General features: G+C 35.5%; 1 protein-coding gene across 2 annotated transcripts in view; it reads right to left on the bottom strand.

The window, feature by feature from the left end:
- LOC106875418 (collagen alpha-4(VI) chain) overlaps positions 1-23,735 on the bottom strand; it is a 158,848-nt gene that overhangs the window by 113,901 nt on the left and 21,212 nt on the right. For both annotated transcript variants that reach the window (XM_089351167.1, XM_089351168.1), the window contains exons 3-7: positions 16,990-17,031; positions 14,939-15,499; positions 13,839-13,868; positions 7,876-8,442; positions 5,268-5,306 (exon numbers count right to left, since the gene is read on the bottom strand). In XM_089351167.1, coding sequence (XP_089207293.1) covers positions 5,268-5,306; positions 7,876-8,442; positions 13,839-13,868; positions 14,939-15,499; positions 16,990-17,031 — 1,239 coding nt within the window. The remainder of the gene's footprint in view (positions 1-5,267; positions 5,307-7,875; positions 8,443-13,838; positions 13,869-14,938; positions 15,500-16,989; positions 17,032-23,735) is intronic.

Raw genomic sequence — 23,735 nt, 5'->3', positions numbered from 1 at the left:
GTATCGATACAGTTTAGTTGAGAGAACACAAAACTGAAGGTTTTTGATTCAAGCCAAGAATTCGACCCACTGAAATTATTATTTTTTAAAAGTGTCTATAGTTTCAGTTTGAGGAAATAAGAAAAAGGACTGTTTCAATCTCATATTTTTCCATATCCACGCATCAATGTAATTGTATATTTTTTACTGTCTAAATTTCATTAAGATCTTGTCCTTTCTATCCATGCATCAAATTCCAGATGCTTTTTTTTTTTTTTAGTTTAGATTCTTACGTTTCCATTCAATTGAAAGCACTATGTTCAATATATATGCAGTTCTAGAAGTGCTTTTTACGCTTTTAGTTGAAATCGTTTACCAGAATCAATTTAGCTTTTACATCCCTTCAGGGTATATAATATATCTACCATTAGCATGTGGCCTTGGTACAAGAGACTATAACCTTCCTTCATTATGTGTTGCTTTCTACTGATACTAGCAACCTGTATTACAACGATGATACTGATTGTGAGGATCATGTCGTTAATATCTTTATCACTGCCTCCTTCCACTGCATGTCTTGCTACAAGCTGTTTAGCAATAAACATATGCAATTTTCGTTATATATTTCCTGAGAATAACTTGTATAAGATGCATCAGTGAGTGACTAGTTTTAGTATTCGATATTATGAATATTTTAAGCTTTGCTTTTCACTTTTACTTCTGATCGATAGAAAAGCAGTTATAACGAAACAGGGAGTCGATTCACTCGACCATAACCTTCTCATATAAATGTGTGATTCTTTTCTTAGTTGTTGAACATAATTATCATTAGCAGCAAAGTGACAGTCTGATATGTGTCCGTATATTACTGATTTGTGGCTTTATATCAAACTGCTTTGACACGCCCTGGACAGGTCTGACTATGGGTCAACTATCTCGTGAACATCGGCCCATCGCCTTCCTTTGACCACAAAAGAACAGGTAATCTTCCTCAGGTAGTCTGGACAATAAAAGGAGTGGAGTGTATACGGTTGAAATGTTTGAAGATAGGACTTTTCTATTCAGGCTGAAATCTCATTAATTACGATGTGAATAGAAAGATGTAGCGAGAATGCGTGGGATGACCTTCGGTAAATTAGAAAGAGATTGACAGGGGCTACTCGAATTGTGCGCCTGTAGTGGAATTAAGACCTGGAAGAAGGCATTTAATAGTCCGGGGTTGTGTATAGTGGGATGTCACGAATTACTCACTAAGGTTGCCTCTCGATAAAGGGTTTTTAAAAATTTATATTGTTATTGCTATTTATTATTGTCATTATTGTTGTTGCTGATCTTACACTTTATCCGGTGTAATTAACTCACTGTTTTACTGCTTGTTCCTTTTTTTACTTCACGTTTGTACTGCCTCTGTGGTCAACATATAGCAATCACATTCTATAAAGCGTTGGCGCAAAGTATAAGTATCGGTGGGCTCGAACGTTTCCTGGATGTCATCTGGGACAGTCTGTACTGTCCCTTCTGGTAAACCTTAATGTAGGAGATCGTAGACAATTTTCCAATAACTTGACATGGAAATGTTCTAGGTGGGGCATTGCTTCTTCGGCACAAATTCTGCTATTATAGAAGTCCCGCAGTCAAACATTTAGATGCAAACAGAGCGACGGAACCATCCAGGTTTTACTCGTTCAGAGTCAGTGAATTGCCGACACGAAGACTTTTGTTGAACACCTGCTATCACATGTAAGAAGAGCTTAGCTATCAACCAAGTCTATTGTAAAGATCCATTCACTACCCTCCTTTAGCTAGAATGGCTAGTTAGTCTCCGTCTGTCTATTGGTTATCGGGGAGCAAGTTTTCTGTGGTTTAAGGACAGAGCTTTTTTTTCTAGCTCTCAGTAACTTCTCCAGAACCACTTAAAATGGAAGTTTAGGGTGAATAGGGAGTCGCTGGTCTCCGGTGTGTTTAACAAATGTTGGTAAAGGGCAATGTAACTCTCGATGCTAAACCAGTCAACTCTTGTTAAGCGTCGGACAAAATGCTTAGCGGAATTTCTTCCAGCGGAATTTCTTCCAGCGGAATTTCTTCCATCACGTTCTGAATTCAAATCCCGACATCAGCTTTGTCTTTCATCCTTTCTGACTGATAAAAAACAGTACCAGCCAATTAGTGGAGTGGAAGTAAATGACTAATCCCCTCCCCTCAACATTGCTGGCCTTTTGCTAAAATTTGAAACCATTATTATTTTTATTATTATTAAGGTGTCGAGCTGGCAGACTCGTTAGCACGCCAGGTGAAATGCGGTATTTCGTCAGTCTTCGTGTTTTGAGTTCAAATATTTCGCCGAGGTCGACTTTGCCTTTCATCCTTTCGGGGTCGATAAATCAAATATCAGTGAAACACTGGGGTCGATGTAATCGAGTAGTCCTCTCCTCCCAAATTTCAGGCTTTGTGCCATTTAGTAAAAAGGATTACTACTATTATTATTACTAAGGTGACAAGCTGATAGAATATTCAGCACGCTGGGCAAAATTCTTAGTGGCATTTCTTCCCTCCTTACGTTCTGAGTTCAAATTCCGTCGAGGTCGATTTTACCTTCCATCTTTTCAAAATAAGTGCCAGTGATGCACTGTGGTCGACTTGTCCCTTCCCACCAAATTTCAGGCCTTGTGCCTTTACGAGAAAGGATTGTTATTATTTTCATTATTATCATTACAACTACTACTACTAGGTCTCAAATTTTGGCACAAGGCCAGCAATTTGTAGAAGTAGTAGTAGTAGAAGCCTCAACAGTATAGATGTTAAGGTTAATGGTTACTATTAATAATTAATTTCAAAATGTCCCAAATGAGCTGTTGTTATTAAGATTCTAATTTTTCGGATTATTAACCTTAACATTCTCTCTAAAGTAAAGGTTAATTGTCAGGAAAATTAGAATCTAAATTAGTGTAATTAGTAGAAGGCCAGTAGAAGGTATCATCGGATGAAATATCTGCCTTCCCATATTTCATTGAGTCTAATTAAAACTGGGGGAAATACTGCCTTTCTTCCGCGAGGAATCGATAAAATAAAATTCCAATTGAGTACAGATATCGATTTAATCTCTTATATTACCAAACTTCTATCTGCCTGTCCTTGTGTTTATATTTTAAACATTATTTTCAGGATTTCATTCTTGTGAAAACCAAGACTATGAATGCCAGGGACTGTGAATAACGTCAGGTGTAGACGGCTCTCTACTAATCGGGCAATGTGATGGTTGGATTGTCCAGGACAGCTTTCCGTAAAAGCTGTAATTCTACAACAATCAGCTGAGATACTTTGGGTAACTTATAGTAATCCTGACCTGGCAGAGCTACCGGACGGCACTACCAGTTCAAGCCAAACTTTGCAGTCTACAGTCGACTGGAAGATGAAATCTTTCTGCATGTATTCATTCAGTGGTCGATCGTTGCTCATTTGAGGTGTTTTGTGAAGCAACTCTTGTTATCTGTAGAACAGAACTGACAATCAGTTGAGTCCACCTTGAAGATCTCCCAACTATCTTCTTTTTGCTAATAAGGCCACGGCAAAACATATTGTGTGGTGAACGCAACTGAAAAAAATTAAAGACAGACGCTTTCCTCTTTCGGTTAAGTTCTCATCGACATTTTAAAGTTCGACACGGAGAGAAAGGTCAAGCTGAATAAGAAGATACTTCCCCATTTACATTCCTTCAAAGGTTGGTTAAAGTGGTGAACATGACCCACGTGAACAAACCTGCTATAAGCGCATGTCTGTAGACAGGAAAATAACAGTTGAGAAATGACAATTACTCTTGACACGAGCCTGTAGGTTTCTTTGGTTGGACTTAGATAACCTTTACCCACTGGTCTTTTAATTTTTATCGTATATTTATTTCAGTTATTAGACCATGCTGGAACACCGCTTTGAAGAATTTTAGTTGAACTAGTCGACCCACGTACTTAATATATAAATTTTTGTACTTATTCAGCCTCTTTTTACCGAACCGGTAGGCTACGGGTACATAAACACACCAACACCGGTTATCAAGTGGTGGTGGGAGACAAACATACACACACGCATATATATCTACAGCGGGCTTCTTTCAATTTCTGTATTCGAAATTCATTCACAAGACTTCGATTAACCCAAGACCATAGTAGAAGACACTTGCCCGATGTGCAACGCAGTGGGACTGAATCCAGAACCATGTGGTTGAAAAGCAGACTTCTTACCACACAGCCACATCTGGGCCTGTTCAGGACTTTTCTTTCTTAGTACTTTTTTATGTCATATTTATTTTCTTTTTGCGTATTATATAAATCGCCACTCCATTGTATTTAGTTATTTGTATAGTCTTCAGTGTCTTCGGAGTCTTGAGGCTAATAAAGAAATGTATTGTCCTGTATTATATTCTATCTTGTATTATGTCTAGTGTTTACAAGACCACATGGCAATCGTGTCCAAATTCAAAACAACAAACAATAATACTCGGCCTGACTGACCAACCAATGCTTTGTGGAGATGGAAGCTGCTTTTAGTAGGGGCACACGTATTATATGATGTAAAGTGTCAACAAGGGATTGCAATGCTGACCTTGAGTTGAGAAGGCCGCGGTTATCCACACGTATCATAAAATTAGGTGTCATTCGTTAGATTTTATTCTCTGACCGTTTATATATCCCACCCTCCTCCCCTCACCCCACAACGTCACCGACATCAACGCGAACGTCATTATAATCAGCGCTGTATCCTCCTCCTCCTCCTGCTCCCTTCCTGCTCCCTCCTGCTCACCTCCTGCTCCCCTCCTGCTCCTCCTCCTCCTGCTCCCCTCCTCCTCCTCCTCCTGCTCCCCTCCTCCCCTCCTCCCCCCTCCTCCTCGTCGTCATCGTCGTCGTCGTCGTCGTCATCGTCGTCGTCGTCGTCGTCGTCGTCGTCATCGTCATCGTCATCGTTGTGGTCGTGGTTGTCATCATTATCAATAATAACAAAAAACCGAGGAGGAAGCCTGTACATAATCTGTGATCGATCTGCTGGAAATACTAGTCAAATACTCGTTCAAGTTATGTCATACTGTCTTTAAAGCTGAAAGTCTGCATCAGATAATGTAGCTTGGGGTATAAGAAAGCTGAAACAAAATGGGACGGTCATAGCTGGATTGGAATACCTTTCGTCATATATCAACTCAATCAGGGCTGACCTGCGAATGTTCTAAACGACAACACAAACTTTATAACAAACAACAACAACAACAACAGCTGTTATTAGTTGTAAAATTTTTTACTTACCGGGTGATTTAGTTGGTGGCAATGGAGTATATTTTTGCGCTGGAAACAGAAATGAAAATAGAAAGCAAAAATTATTAAAAAAAATATAAAAAAACATTTGTTCATAATTTCGTAAAATTATATTGCATTTTTTACATGTTTCAGTTATTGGACTGCGATTACGCTGAGGTGCCTTGAACTGTCTAGTCTAACAAATGGACCTCCAGTACTTATATTTTTAAAGGTTGGAACTTACTCAGTTGGTTTCATCCCTCATGCAAACACTCACACAAACCTCCCCTCGCGCACATGCACAGACAGACATGCATATGACACACGTACATATGCGTAAAAGCTCACGCATAACTCACAAGTCAGTATGACCTGGTAGCTTGAACCACGCTTTCGTTAATTGTTTACGGTATCTATGTAATCACGAGCAGATAAAAGTACCATTTCTGTCCATCTACCCTTTACCACGCGGCACATCGACGATTTGACAGCTGCAGGGACAAAGAGCTACACTTGTGGTCAGCTGGTTACTCGTTTACGGCTCAGTAGTCGGAGCAACGTGAAATGAAGTGACTTGTTCGAGAATCGAACTCATAACCTTATGATCGTGAGCCCAACACCCTAGTCACTAACCCATGCGTGTCTATCTCTATGTTATTTAATGTTCATTAATGTTCATATTCCACCACAGTACTATGTTAGAGGTTTGAAGATTTGTCGAGACAACAGTTACTCTATGATTCATTAATGATGTAAATGTCTTATAACTATTATAAATATATATATATATATATTAAATAAATAAATATTATATTACATATACTATATATGGCTGTGTGGTAAGAAGCTTGCTTCCAAACCACATGGTTTCGGGTTTAGTTCCACTGCGGGGCACCGTGGGCAAGTGTCTTCTAATATAGACCCAGGCAGACAAAAGCTTTGTGAGTGGATTTGGTAGACGGAAACTGAAAGAAGCCCGTCGAATATATATGTATATATTTATGTGTATGTCTGTGGTTGCCTCTGTTCCCTCAACATCGCTTGACAACCGATGTTGGTGTGTTTACGTCCATGTAACTTAGCGGTTCGGCAAACGTGACCGATGGAATAAGTACTAGGCTTACAAAGAGTAAGTCCTGGGGCCGATTTGTTCGACTAAAGGCGGTGCTCCAGCATAGCCGCAGTCAAACTGTCGTATGTCCAAATTCGGCCAAATGTGTTTTTTTCAATATTTATTTTTGCTTGAAATAGCAGGTTCTTCTGGTCAAACTATCGTATCTCCAGCTGCTTCAAATGCCAAGATATCAAAAATTGTCAAAGTGTAAGTACAACGGTTTTACTATAGAATGGCGAAACTATTTTTTCGTTTTCTGAAAAAAGCAACGTTTTGGACTTAGGACACTTCTGCATAATAGCAAACGAGACATATATATATATATAATATAATATTATATTATATTATATTATATATAAATTATACATTATATATATCATATATTATATATATTATATAGAAACTAACGTGCAAGTAGCTGAGCATTCCACAGACCCTTAACGTAGTTCTCGGGGAGATTCAACGTAACACTGAATTTGACAAGGCTGGCCCTTTGAAATATAGGTACTATTCATTTTTTCTAGCTGAGTGAACTGGAGTAACGTGAAATAAAGTGTCTTGCTCAAGCTCATAACACGCCGCGGGGAATAGACTCACGATTGTGAGCCGAATGTCTTACCCACTAAACCAGGGGTTTTCAAACTGTGGTCCGCGGACCACAGGGGGTCCGTGGACAGCAAATACCTTTTATGGGCAATTTGATTTTATATATGTTTTTTAATCAAAATCTTTTAATTGACAATAAACCTATTTGTAAAATACTGTTAAATGAATAAACGTAAAAATATATGTTATTTTAAGCAAACATTTATGTATAAATTTCATAAGCGTTTATAAAGCCTGAAATATAAAGGGGTCCGCAAGTCAAAAAGTTTGAAAACCCCTGCACTAAACCACGCGCCTTCAAATGCACGTATACACATACACTTGTATATGTATATCTCTGTCTCTGTCTCTCTGTATATATATATATATATATATATATATATATAGAGAGAGAGAGAGAGAGAGAGAGAGAGGGTTATATTTAAAATATCTAACTTGTTTATCCGCATAACTGCCTCTATATCCGCTCAACTTGATCCCTCTTACAATCATTCTTTTCCCTTGGAATTGATCCCCTGTAAAGACATCGGAGTCTAATTTTTTGAGCCCTAGTAAGTGTTAAAGTGTCGTCTGTTCTGAGAATTTCTGAATCTCATCTTTGGACTATATATATATATATATATATATATATATATATATATATATATGTATATATATATATATATGTTGATATATATATATAAACATCCTTTTTGTATAATTTAAAACATTAATTAAAACTTTATTGCAGGTTTTCTTCATTTGTAACTTATTTAGACCCCCGTTCTGAAGTTCTAGGCCCTACTATAATATTGCCATGGTCCACCAGTGAGGCGTGTACCCTACCTTGAGATACATTGATCTATAACCAAAACAGCCACAAAATGCTTAACAAAGAAAGAACAATCCATTACTGACCTTCACATGCTTTTATCGCCAGTTCTTTTTGGATGCTACCAAAGGCCGAAAAGTCTGAGACAGTAAAGACATGATCCTTGTCAGGGTCACTAGCCATGTTGTTTAGTTCCCTTGCGTTGACTCCAGATCCAACACCAATAGAAAATAATATCGTTCCAGTCTGTCTTAAAGCTTTTGCTTGAGCAGCAGTTGACGATGGATCGTTAGACTGACCGTCAGTAATAACGATAGCTATATTTGGTGCAGTAGGACGGTCTCCTGAGGCAGCCGTAAAAACACTACTCCGGAGCAAGCCGAGGGCGGATGCTGTATTTGTACTACCTTGGTAATAAGGAAGTTTGCTGATAGCATCTATAATTTGACTTCGGTTGAAATAGGTATTCAAGGCAAAATGCTGGACTGGTTTGTTTGAAAAAGATGCTACACCAATTCTTACAGTGTCTTTACCGACATCAAAACCGTTTACCATATTCTTTACAAACTGAAGCATCTTCTGGAAATTGGAAGATCCAACACTTCCTGATGAATCAATGAGGAATACAATATCTGCCATGGATTGGTTGCATGCTAGAAAGGGAATACGAAAAACAAAAAAGTAAAAAGGAAAACAAAATAGTAAATATAGGAGTTAACCGGTAATTAATGTTAAATTTTATAAATAATCATAAGTTGATAATTTTGATAATTGCTATTTGTATAAATATCTATTAATTACAAACTTATAAAAGTGAATTAATATGAAAATAACAAATGATGTTATTTGCAAGATTAACAACTCTGTTTCGGAAAAGGAGTATTTCTAGCCCATATATATATATATATATATATATATATATATATATATATATATATATATATATTCATGGATACATACATGCATATATATTTGACTACGGGCATGCTGGAGCACCGCATTTAGTGGCGCAAATCGACTCCAGGACTTATTGTTTTGTAAGCCTAGTACTTATTCTATCGGTCTCCTTTGCCGAACCGCTAAGTTACGCACATACTCAATGCATGTGTTTTGCTGGTTCGCTGCGGGATGACTCTTTCATAATGCTGGGTGTTAAGCACCTGGAAGTTATGGCCAGGTGAGACAACTCTCCTCTGTTTCCCTTCAGGAGTGATGGATACCAATACTTCGCCATTTTCGTGGCGTTTCAACATTACGTGCCCGAATCGAACCGGGGACGAGTCGAATCACCAGTCTATAACTATATACAAATAGTGTAAGAACCATTTGCTGGTATGCCATACGCAAGACTAAATTCAACTATGAATTCAAAGCGGCGCCAATATTGTGAACATTATCGATCGCACATATTAAATGTGTTTTGCTTGTTCATCTCTGCATATATATATATATATATATATATATATATATATATATATATACATATATGTATAGATATATATGAATATATAAGTACGTGTATCCTTGCGTGTGTATGTATGTGTCCTTACATACAAGGACATATCCGTTCTCATGGTAATGTTTAGGTCAGTGAAAACTAGTGCTGTGTTTAATTCATATTCCTTTCATGCCCCATATCCTAATGGTTCCATAAACAAAGATCGCAAAGAAAATAGTAAATTACAAATAACGCTCTTGATACGAATCGAACCACTTTCGTCATTATTACTCGTCATTAGATTTGTTGTGATTATCGCTCGCAAATTTCTGTTTTGAATTTTTATGTGTCTCAGAGCGAACCTAAAAACACAGAAATCGGCTAGTCGACCAGTTTTGTCTCCGTCTCTATAGAGCAATTGTAATAATAGTAACTAGTAATATAATAATGAAACGGTAGCGAAGCACGTTCAATACAATTCAAGTGATACGTACTAGCAAAAGTGTAATAACGTAATTTCATGCAGATAGCATTCTAGGCAATCTAGTTTAGTCACATTTAAATTAACAACGAAAAACTCAGGAAGGTGAGAAGATATTGTTATAGAGTTCATTACAATTCTATCAATATTCTATGGGAACATATCGTGATTCAACTGTTTGACTTTCTAAATTGATTTATGTACAAGTTTGATATGAAAATGAGATCAGTAATCTAAAGGTTAGATACAATATATAACAACATTTAACATAGATGGTGGTTAGAAAGCTTGTATGTATGTATGTATGTATGTATGTATGTATGTATGTATGTATGTATGTATGTATGCATGTATGCATGCATGTATGTATGTATGAGTGTGTGCGTGTGTGTGTCTGTGTGTGTGTGTCTGTGTATATGTCTGTGTATGATTTGATAAAACGTTATATTTTCTGACACCCAAATATTTGGTGTGATTGCCGTTTGCCATCTCTATTAATCCTAATGCAGAGGAGAATTACTTGGGATAACACACACACACACACACACACACACACACACACGCACGCACGAACGCACGGACACACACACACACATATACACACACACACACGCACACACACACATGCGCATAGACATACACATATGCATATATATAGCTATATAAGTATGTGTGTGTGTGTGTGTGTGTGTGTGTGTGTGTGTGTGTGTTAATCTCTCTGTCTCTCTTATCTTTCACTTGTTTCAGTCACTGGAGTGCGCCCAGGACTTATTTTAAAAGCCAGTCCCTTATTCTGTCGGTGTTTTTTGCTGAACCACTAAGTTACGGGGACGTAAACAAACCAACATTGGTTGTCAAGCGGTGGTGGAGGACATGCAAATTCACACATACACACACGCACACACACACACACACACACACACACACACACACACACACACACACACACACACACACACACACAAACTCACGCACATATACGATGGGCTTCTTTCTGATTCCGTCTAGCAAATCTACTCTCATGGCTTTGGTTATTCCGAGGTTATAATAGGAATCACTTGCGCAAGGTGCCACGCAATAGGACTGAACCCGGAACCATGTGATTGGGAAGCAAAACTTCTTGCCGCACAATCACACATGCGCTTTCTGGCTTAAATCGATAAACGTTATTTTATAGAGTTGGGCTTCAAAGCATCTGCTGTACAGGCCGCTCTGAATTATGTCTTTTAGTCTTTTAGCTCATTTTTGATTAGATTAGACAAATTACCAATGTTATTAGGGGTTTCTAACCTTTTTGAATAGGTTTAATTCGGTTAAGTTTTGGAGATAAAGTTGGAAAATTCTCATGATAACGACGGTTATTGAGCAGGAAACAAGTATGGATGAATGTCTTCTTATATCCAAACAATAAAACTGTTCTTTTCCTCAATGGCATGTTAACTTTTGAGAATTCTAAAGTCTTACATTATCTCTCCCTTCTCAAGTGAAACTGGTCTGACTTTTATATATACGACAGGATTCCACAGAGTTGTATATTCGAGTTGTATATATATATATATACGACAGGCTTCCACCAAGTTGTATATATACGACAGGCTCCCACATAGTTATATATATACGACAGGCTTCTACACAGTTGTATATATACGAGTTGTATATACACAACTGTATGTATATATATATATAAATATATATATATATATATATATATATATATATATATATATATATATATATATATATATATATATATATATATATATATATATATATATACATATATATATATATGTATATATATATATATATATATATATATATATATATATATATACGAGTTGTATATATACGATGGCTTCCACACAATTCCTGTCTATCAAATTCCCTCTCAAGGCATTGGTTATAACAGGAACTCGAATCCAGATAATTGTAAAGTGATCCTCTAAACCACTTTGCTATGTATTAACCAAGTTACCCTTTCCTTTATTTTAATCTAAACGTCATTAATAAAGCATTTTACAAATAAAACAATTTCGAAAACTTAAAAATTGAATTTTGTTTTTATTTATGACTAGACTATCCGTGTCCCGTTGGGTCACCGGGGAAATCTGAGTTTCCCAGCAACGGGTTTTGTTTAGTGGGTTTTTTTCCAATGTTGTTTCGCATGCTTTCAACGAATGTGACATCGAAATCGCTCGTAAACGGCCCCTTTCCGAAAAGGAAAGATTTGGCTGCTATTTCTTGCACGCCATGCTACCACATAACAGGTATTTCGGGTCCTTCATCACAAATAGCTGTTACATGGTAGCAGGGCATGCTAGAAATAACAACCAAATCTTTGGAGGTGAGATACGTTGAATGCATTGGAAAGAAACCTATAAGAAAAAAAAAAACTATTTCACACTGAGATTACGAATGGGTCTTTTCCAAAATATTTACCGTATTTTAAAAATCATTTTCACTTAAAAATATTTTGCCCATCATAATGTGTCCAATGGAAAGGTTAGAATTTCTTCCATTCCTTTCATTCTAGTGCTTTATCAGCGTGCCGTTAGAATTATTTTTTCGTGGTTGGGTTCAACTGCACTTTTTAGCGTGTAAGAAGTCCTGCCATGGTTCTTGTCTTTGTGCATATATTTGGACACCCTTATATATAAAAATATGTTGTCTTATGACTTTTATTACGCATGCGAACCACTGGTAATAAATTATTCTAATTTTTTTACCCTTATGATTTACACAGTAAAACTTTGTAATTCTGAGGTTTATAGTACGAATTTTTGAAAATTAATTATTTTCTTCCGGCTATGGGAGTGCGCCTGACCATTTGATGCAGCTGGCACGTGTTTTTTTTTCGGGGTGTATTATTGCTACATAATTATGCATTGTTTAGCGATTTCACTGATGAACTACGGATGACAGATTAATTTATTTACTCATTAATAGTGAAACTCAAGTATGGGATTAACTAAAAATAATAATTCTTCTCATTCTACTGCTTTATCGGCGTAGCTTTAGAATTAATCCTTCGCATGCGAACTACTGGTAATAAATTATTCTAATTTTTTCTCCTTATGATTTACACAGAATTTGGTAGCACAATTAGAAAGGACACACCAAATGCAGCGAAAAGTGCTTTACAGTGGAATACGGATGGATATAGAAAGAGGGGTAGGCCTAAGAACTCGTGGCGTAGATCAACACAAAAGGAACTAGAGAAAGGGGGACATTTATGGCAGAGTATAAGTACAGAAGCAAAAATTTATGCGACATGGAATTCAATTATAAGTGGCCTATACTCCGCGTTGGAGGGTTAAAGGCAAGAAAGAAAGAATATATATATTCATATAATGTTAATATTAATATACATTCCCCCCTTTGTATATATATATATATATATATATATATATATATATATATATATATATATATATATATATAATGTTAGTCGCCATATCAAAGTGGCTATTCCATATTGCTACTAGTTTAACCACAGGCAGATCTTCTGCCAGCTGATTATCGGTGCGACGCTGTACTCTTTCTATATAGTATATATTGCTAGCAAGAGGAGTGAACTCCTGTCATCCTCTAGCAGGAAACACACGCACACACACACACACACACACACACACACACACACGCACACACACACGCACACACACACAGACACACAGACACACACACGCACGCACGCACGCACGCACGCACATACTCACACATTTTCGTTATTATGAATATATAAATTTATTATTTATTAAATGATAAAAAGGAAAAAGTGTTATATTCAATTAGCCGCTTTCAATAGAGCTATTTAACTTCGTATTGAGTTTTTATGAGGCGCTGATATTCGATGAGTATCCACTCAATCAAAAATATTTGAAGCTTACAAAGACCGGTTGAAATTGCATGTTGGTATTGTGTGCAACTGCATGTGTGCAAATAGCTGAGTTTTTGTAGTATTGTAAATACATAAGTATTCAGTTAAAAATATCCCTTAAGTTTATGGGAAAATTGGTGGACTGAGGTAGATTAAAGGTGTTAAATATAAGGAGTTATAATGAGAAAATGGAAATATCTTATAAATAGAGATATAGGTGATTAATAAAATAGTTTTAAAATAGCATATTTACTTATTGCTGGTTGCGTTGGAATAACCTGGGCTGAAAAAGAAAGAAAAACAAAATAAGACAAAAATTTAATAAATTAAAAAATACATGCGTCCATATAATAAAATTTCCGACCCTTAAAATTTCTGGCCTTGTGTCAAAATTAGAATTAGTAGTAGTAGTAATAATAATGATGATAATAACAATAGCAACAACAACAGCAAATATTTTGCTCAATACCACAGATTTGTTTGTCATTTGCTTAACCGTAATCATTTGGGCATCTCTGATCCCTAGTAGGAGTAGTGGGAGAGCATCAAAGCTATGTTTTGAGAAGGATTGTTTGGGGTTTGAATAATTCACCCCTGAAAAGATGGGTTTTCGTTCAATATCCTTAAAAAGCCTGTATTCAGGAACTTTTTAAGGCTACTCAACCTGAAAAATACTCTAACTGGACCCACATGTAAGGTCACGCACTGTTTGTCTTGATACGAGGTCACCATGTCGTACACATGCAGTTGTGATGCATATGCCTGGTGCACCCCTATCAGACGAGTAGTCATGATGGGTATACTAGGCTTCGTATTTGTACCCCAGTGTCACTTTGATGGCATACGCTGCTCACTCACTGAATAATAATAAAACGGAATCAAAAAAAAAGAAAGGAAAAAAAAACTACTGGTGGCCTGTATCAGCAGGAGATGTATTAATTAAAAAAATCGACAGAAAGAGTACAGTGAAATTGCTTTATGGAATGGAAAATCTCTAGTTTTAGATTGAGTCATTCTTGAGGAAAAATTTGCTAAGAGTGAAGTTAAAGACAGTCGGGTTTTGCATCATCTGTGTTTGTGTTGTAGTCAGTTTTTTTAAGCGTGCAAGATGTAAAACTTTGTGTGGAAAGTTTTCCTACTCTTCACGCAGTCTTTCCAGCTTTTATCATAGGTTTGTTTGATCAAAACTGACTTAGAGCTGAACAACTATAACAACAGCAGCAAGAACAACAACAATTCCAACAGCAGTACTACATATTATTCATATATTAGCATATTATTCATATATTTCATTAAATTCCTCATGTAACACAGGAAATATAAGTAGATATCAATTGTAGTTCCTTTACCTACCTTCACAAGTTTTTATGGCCAGGTTTTTCTTGATGTTTTCTAGAGCCTTGAAGTTAGTCACTGTGAAGATATGAGATTTATCTGAGGCTATAGATTCAAGTTCTGATTGGCGTACATTTGATCCAACACCAATTGAGAACACTGCAGTGCCTGTATTCTTCAACTGTAACGCAGCATCGGTGGTTTGAATCGGATTGTCAGAATTTCCGTCTGTAATAACAATGGCAATGTTAGGAGCCCCACTTCGATCACCATGAGGGGGTTGAAAGCTGACTGTTCTTGCACGAGTTAGAGCATTTGCTGTGTTTGTGGAGCCAGTAACTCTCGAGATTTGTCCTATAGCTTTCAGTAAGGCGGCCTTGTCGAAATATTTGTCGAGATGAAATTTTTCAACGGTACCTCCAGAAAATATGCTAACTGCAACTCGTACGGTACTATTGCTAATATCAAAACCTTTTACCATCTCTTTAACAAAAGTAATCATTCTAACAAAGTCAGGATTTGATACACTTCCGGATGAATCCAGAACGAAGAGGATGTCAGCCATTGATACGTTACAATCTGAAAGCAAAAAAAAAAATAAACGTACATACTAACAAAGAGTACAACGGAAATGATTATTCTTGTTTTAATACACGAACAAAGTAAAAGAAAATGTTATATTGTGACATACATACCTTTCACAAGAATATTACCTTGTGTAAAGGCAGTGAAACGATTTCAATCTCGTCTTGAAACAACAGACTAAAAGGAAGGATTCGTTAGATGATGACTTTCTTGATGAACTGTGACTGAGAAAAAAATATACGGGAATGTTGCATTTGGAGCGTCTTTGTTAACCAATTTGCTCGATATGGGCGCACTGGTTAGAGTGTCAACAATAATACTATCAACAACATGGCACCCCTCCAGCAATAGGTAGGCTCTGCAAGACGGCAATTATAGCAAGGCTGCATTAAGAAGGAAACAAAATTTGATTACGTAACATGAGGTAGTTTGGCAGAGATTTTAGCGCGTCGAACCAAATGACGTGGTATTATTCTAGTACCTCGCATTCTGAGTTCAAATCCCATCGAAGTCAACCTTACTTCTTCTGGGGCCGATAAATAACTTACCCTCATAGGAAGTTGGGTTGACAGAAATTTTAGAACGTCAGATCAGATGCTTTGTAGTACATTTTCTGATTCGTTGATTTTTTAGTTCAAATGTAGCTGAAGTTAACCCAGTACCTGCCATGAGTCCCATTTGTGGATCTGCTAAAAAAACAGTCTCTCTGCTGATTGTTCCTTGTATTTAAAATGAATTGCTCACGTACATTGCATTTGCAGAGGTGTGTTTAACAATATTTAGTAGTTAAAGTTCGTCATTTTTAGCTCTGGCTAATTCTAGAGGACATTTTATGTCATAAATCGCAATTTTTGAGCTACAGAAATATTGTTTTTTTTTTTTACATTTCTCATCTATATCATTCATTGATATTTCATACACATTCACATTTGACACTATAGTTTCAAAAAACCCCTCCAAAATGTTTATTATTGCAATTGAATAGAAAAGGATAAATATGCTTTTTCTCAGCGATCACTATTTGAGACTTCTCGAAAAATTTATCATAATTTCCAAAATAGTTCACATATGAAAAACATTTGAATACTATATATTATTTAAACCCCTAAGACACTTGGCAAAGCCGAAAAATAGGAATAAAAATTTGGCAGTTAATGGGTTAAAGTGGTTGAGTTAATTCGTCTTTCGGTTTAACATCATCACCGGGTCCTTTTGTATATTAAGCGGGAGACATTTCTTGTTTAAGCATCTGGGCTAAGTCTGAGGGTACGTTCCTTCTACATTCTCGTTCATCAATTTCGGAGGTCCTGTAAAGGATCATGGGTACATTCCTTTCCATGTAACTAAAATATAATACATTGTAAAAGAGAAACGGACAAGAAAGAGAGGTACACATAAATAAACTGCAAAAAGGGAAAGTTTGGTGGTAATAGAAGAAGGAAAGAGAGGGGAACCAAGGAAGAGGAAATTTTGTAAGTACTTACCTGGTGCATCTGTTGGCATAATGGTTGGAATAAATTTCTGAGCTGAAATAGAACGAAATGTAAAAATTGTGAGTTAACAACAATATGATAATTAACCGAATTCTGAAAACATTCGCATCACGTCACCTACTGTAACCTTTTTGATGGTTGTAATATTTTACAGTAATACATTATGGTACCATATATACTAATATCAATATATACCCATATAAACACTAATAGATAGAGAGTACGTGTATGAACATATATATATATATATATATATATATATATATATATATATATATATATATATATATATATATATATATATACAAATATATATATATATATATATATATATATATATATATATACATATAGTAATGTGGAGAATGGAGAAACAAACACAGGAAGAAGCAAATCAACTGGGCTAGTTAGCCATTGATTTAATTATGTGGAGATTACATAATGAGTCATTTACGAACGTTTCGATGTGCCAAATGGTTTGGCAGATCTCTTCAGAATGTTGAGGAGTATGTTAGAGTTCATGGTGTGAGAGATGCAGGAGAAACAGTTAGTGGATATAGTAATGCATATGGTGGTATAAGAATAGGGTTAGGTAAAGTTAGTCTTACATTTTAGTTGAAGTTGTGTTTGTCTTTCTGAATGGGGAGGTAGGGTGGGTGCTGTTTAAGCTCGTAGTTCCAATCTTAATCAGACGCATTCCGCACGTGGTTGTTTTTAGAATTGAGGCGTGTGTCTTTTACTTTTAGCACCGGCGGTGTTAGTAAAGGTGAGTAACCCTAAGTTTTGGTGAAGGGGGAGCTAACTCTGATCTTATTAATATTTAATTATAATTAATTATACTTAGAAAAGGAAAATTCTTTTTTACATATCTAATTATACTTAGGAAGTGGAATGTATTACATATTTAATTATACTTAGAAAATGAATATTTTATAGCGTGTAAACAAATGGGTTCCGTTCATATCTTTTGTTTAAGAGATCCTTACTAGCCGTTAGGATTTTGAGGCGTTCAGTTAGACAGAGGTCACAGCGTCTGTTAGTTGGGTTATAAGAATTAGCTGCTTTTAGTATGTGCCACTTTAGTTTATATTCTATCTTATTGTCCTTTAATTCCCAGATATAGCTACTAAGTCCTGTTGAATTTGCCTTTTTTCTATTTCTAAAGCTAGATTGGTGCTCATTGTATCTGAGGCGTATTTGGTTTTTCGTAGCGCCAATGTAAGATCTAATATGGCCGTTTGTGTGTACGTCGCATTGGTAAACTATATTTTCGGTCTTACATCTATTGGAGAAATTACATTTATTCCTATCTCTACAGCTACATAAATTATAAGGGGTGTCTATGTCTGTGTGTTGTCGTGTGGCCCTATTGTTTTTTTTATGTGTGTCTCTCCTAATAAGGGGTGGGGTGTTGGATTAGGGTTGGAGTTAGTTCTATTAGTTGGACGGTTGTTAGTTTGGTTGTTCGTGGTCTTTCTAGCTGTATAGAATGCGTCTAATTTTTTATTATTAATAGATGCTATGATGGTAGCTAAGCTGCATGTCAGGCTGTGGCCTATTCTTATTTTGTTCTTAAATATTGCTGCGTATTTATTATTTACATTGAGATGTTTATCTATTATGTTCATTAATGAACGGACCATGTTAGATTTGAGATTCATGTCGTAGGGAATAATTAGCCAGATCGTATCCTTATTGCTCTTATTGTTATTACGGCCATGTCTGGTATAGAACCTGCCATCATAACTGGGAAGGCTAGTGAATTTTTCTTTATGGCTATCTAATTTATTTCTATAGTTAAGTTTATTTTTGATATGTGTCGTATCGGTTTTTCCTGTGTTAGTATTGTTAGGTATTTGTGGGCCCGATGTATGGTTTATTTTAGTCTGGTGAGTCTCCCTGTTATTCATACTAGACTTATCTTTGTATGGCTTAATATTGATCATGTTCTGGTTGCTATTGTATTTCTGCTTCGTCCATATTAATCCTAGTAGTATTGTTGGTATTGGTGTTTACACTGTTGTTGGTATTTTTGGTGTTATATGGTTTGGCTTTGGGATCTTTTGTATTTCTATTACATGTGTTATGTTTATCTGTGTCATTCATATCGTTAGTGTGGTTTGCAGCAGTGTTTGGTGTATTATTAGTGTATGTGTTGCTAGCGTTTAGATTCCCTTTATTTGGGTCTTTTTTTATGGTTATTGGGTTGTATGAATTTAATTTTATGGTTGAATCCTGCTCTATGTAGTGCGATGTTATAGGTTTCCTTATGCTTATTAAAAATATCTCGGTTAGAGGAGAGGCGTGATATCCTATTGCTTATACTATGTACTAAGCCTCTCTTAAGGAATAGCGGGTGGGTACTGGATGCGTTTATGTATTTTAGGTTAGTGTTTGGCTTTATGAAAGGTTCATGGAGTCCTGTGGCTAGGTTGCAATTGGCGTCTAAGTAGTTTATGGAGGTGTGTTCATTTTCTATAGAAATGGCTAGTCCAAATCTTTTGAAGAATTTATGTATGTTTTTCTTGATGAGTTCAAGTTTCCTATTAGAGGGATTTTAAACAAAAAACAGCGCATCGTCCCTGTATAAACCACCTCTGAGATCTGGGAATTCCTCCTGTATGTAAGAAAGCAAATATATGCCCACTAAGTCTGTTATCTGAGCTGAATCCGGGGCTCCCATGGTGATATCGAAGGAGTTTGGGGAGTCCTTACGGACCCAGAGCTTATTATCAAATCTTATAACAGATTTCCTTTCTTCAAGTATTACATTAATTTCTTTCCTAGTTAGATGTGAGTGGTTTTTGGCGAATATCAGGGCACTATTTAGGATCGTGGGGTTAATTGAGGAGTAGTAGTCTACTATGTCTATCTGTATGAATTTATAGTTATTTGTGTTCGGTATTTTGGAGAACCAATTTAGGGCTTCGTATGTGTTGGACCATAATTCGAGGGAGATCCTACTTTTTAGCGTAGGGATGTACTTATCTAGTATAAGTTTACTTAATTTCCATAGGTCTAATCTATTTGGGCATATTAATCTAACTTTAGTGTCTGTAAGGAAGTTAGGGTTATGGTCGTTTAGAGTGATTCTAGGTCTAAGTGGTACAAATGGCTCAGTTTTTTCGGCTAAGTTATAGTCTAACATGATGTCCTTGGCTTCTAAGTTCATGGATCGTAAGGTGCTGTCTGGTGCTACTTTATATTTTTTTGTTATTTCTTTGTGTGGGAGTTGGTGGTATAAGTTAATATCCATAGTATAAGAATTTCTAGTTTTGTCCGAGTGGATAATAATTCCATTCTGCGATTTTAGCTTGTGCAGGAGGTCCTTAAGGTATCTTTGGTAATTATTATTCCTTAGACGCTGTGACCTCTGTCTAACTGAACGCCTCAAAATCCTAACGGCTTGTAAGGATCTCTTAAACAAAAGATATGAACGGAACCCAATTTGTTTACACGCTATAAAATATTCATTTTCTAAGTATAATTAAATATGTAATACATTCCACTTCCTAAGTATAATTAAATATGTAAAAAAGAAATTTCTTTTTCTAAGTATAATTAATTATAATTAAATATTAATAAGATGAGAGTTAACTCCCTCTTCACCAAAACTTAGGGTTACTCCCCTTTACTAACACCGCCGGTGCTAAAAGTAAAAGACACACGCCTCAATTCTAAAAAACAACCACGTGCGGAATACGTCTGATTAAGATTGGAACTACGAGCTTAAACAGCACCCCCTACCCCCTTCCAGAAAGACAAACACAACTTCAACTAAATTGTAAGACTAACTTTACCTAACCCTATTCTTATACCACCATATGCATTACTATATCTACTAACTGTTTCTCCTGCATCTCTCACACCATGAACTCTAACATACTCCTCAACATTCTGAAGAGATCTGCCAAACCATTTGGCACACCGAAACGTTCGTAAATGACTCATTATATAATCTCAACATAATTAAATCAATGACTAACTAGCCCAGTTGACTTGCTTCTTCTTGTGTTTGTTTCTCCATTCTCCACATAAGTAAAATTATAAACTGCGGTTTAAACAATAAATTACCTGCCTCTGGATACCTTCTAACGAAGACGGTACCCACACAAGTAATTTCCAGGAGTGCCTCCGGATTTAAATATCCCCTGGTTGCTTGGATACTTCAAACTACACCTGAAATATTGAAGCAATCCCATCATTTACCTATATATATATATATATATATATATATATATATATATATATATATAAACACTCATACATATATATATACATATATACAGATAATATCTACATACATACGTACATACATACATATGCATATATATATATATATATATATATATATATATATATAATATACATACATACATACATACATACATACAGAAATACATATATATACACACACACACACACACACACACACACACACACACACACACATATATATATATATCATCGACGGAAGCAGTATTAGTTCAGAACAGCACTCTATATATATTATTCGATGTGGATATACCATCGAAACCACAAACCTGTAGTATTCGTCTTGAGAAATCTTCTAGTGTAAATGTAACAAACCATGTAAGCGTTACTTAGATGAGAGGGCAAGAATCCTAAAAAGCTTGCTCGACCTTTTTAAACTCCAAGAAAGAAGTATTTAGTCAATGCCCACATCTCAAATGTTTCTTACTCCAGACTTGGAATTCCCCATCCGTTGAATATTCCAGCCACAGCTCCTTCGAATATTACCATGACCGGAGCCAATGTAAAGAGGATAAACCCCGTCCCTCCCGCAGCACAGACAATCATTTTTGTTTCCAAAATCAACTGACAGTTACGTATTTCTTCCTCCAGTTGTAGGGAAGTTATGCGCCTTCAGCCATTTGAATCCGATGAGTCACCTATGCGACTAAGCGCTACAGAGGTGCGAAACAAATGGTCACTCTATGACCGGTCATAACTTTTAACTTCCTATAACATACACACACACGCACCCCCACACACAATATATACTGTGAAGCAACAGATTTCCGCCGGTTTCGAAAATGAAGTTTGTGTTTCACTCAGCCAATGTACCTGCTAAGTGGAAAACTCTGTATGTGGCTGAATATGCAGATGCCCTTCGTAGACAACGAAACCATTAATAATACTTGCTGAAGGCACAATGCAGTTTCATTGATGCCGAGACCTCATGATCGAGGAGCGGGCATATTAAACATTTGGCTACACTTTCACCAACAACAAAAGCAATAATGCACATACACAGGTACATTGTTACGGGGTTCGCTTTGCAACACGAGTTCTTGCGATCGTTCCAACAACATGGGAAAGTATTATTGTTATATATACATATCCTTTTGTAATGTACACGTTTTTAATATAATACATATAAATTTGTAATATCATATCATATCGTATATATTTACCCACTATATGTTAATTAATTCTGTACGTTTATATATCGTAATGTATTGTCTTAAATTATTAAATATTTTTATACAACTTGGAAACTATGCATGTTTATAAATATTTTAAAATATATATTTTAAACATTCATGATATTTTTGAAGTTTATGTCCTTGTATATGCATGTGTACTCTTATTTTATCGTATCTTACTATTTTAGACATTTTAGAGACTTAAAACTATATTTATTGGTTCTAGAATGATTTGAACACGCACATATATATTAAATCTTGCGTTGGATATTCAGTATTGTTCCTGTGGTCTTCCACCCTTATGTCTCCATTCTTACCATAATTTGAATTCTAACTCATACTGAGCACTTCAACTCTAGCCTGTTTTTATGTATTGTTATATTAACAATATCTAGTTATACAAAAAATTACAGTTTATATATATATATATATATATATATATATATATATATATATATATATATATATATATATATATATATATATATATATGTATGTATATATATATGCATGTATGTATATATATATATATATATATATATATTTAAACACACACACACACACACATATATATATATATATACATATACATGTATAAATACTTATATTTAGATATATAAGTATATATATCTATATATACATATATAGATATATGTAGGTATATATATATCTATATTTAGAAATATATGTATACACACACAGATACACACATACACACATACACGCACACACACACACACATATATATATATATTATGTATATTTGCATGCATAAATATACACACACACACACATATATTTGTTTTGGAATGGAGAAACTCGAAGCAGATACAGCTATAAATAATTGCGAGCAAATGTGCTAAAACCACTATAGAGAGAAAAGTCAACTATATGTTGACTTTTGAACCTATAAATAATTGCGTGAAAATGTGCTAAAACCACTATGGACAGAAAAATCAACTATACATACATACATACATACATACATACATGCATACAGCACCCCCCACCACACATGTGCTTATGTGGAGGTGAGAGCTGCGTATGTATATATGCATTTATACTCATACGCACGCACAGATATATCCAGATTTATATTTTCAATTATAAATCTTTGTTATTGAACGTTATAGCACTGCAATGAGAAAGGCATTGTCATTGTTATTATTATTGTTGCTATTATTATTATTATTATTATTATTATTATTATTATTATTATTATTATTATTATCATTATTATTTGTAAGACAATGAGAAACTGCTATTATAGTGGTGAAATCTCATTAA

Source organism: Octopus bimaculoides, chromosome 4 (assembly GCF_046866305.1).
Source record: "Octopus bimaculoides isolate indiv1 chromosome 4, ASM4686630v1, whole genome shotgun sequence".
NCBI classification, from domain to species: domain Eukaryota; kingdom Metazoa; phylum Mollusca; class Cephalopoda; order Octopoda; family Octopodidae; genus Octopus; species Octopus bimaculoides.
This window is presented reverse-complemented; position numbering and strand designations above follow the sequence as displayed.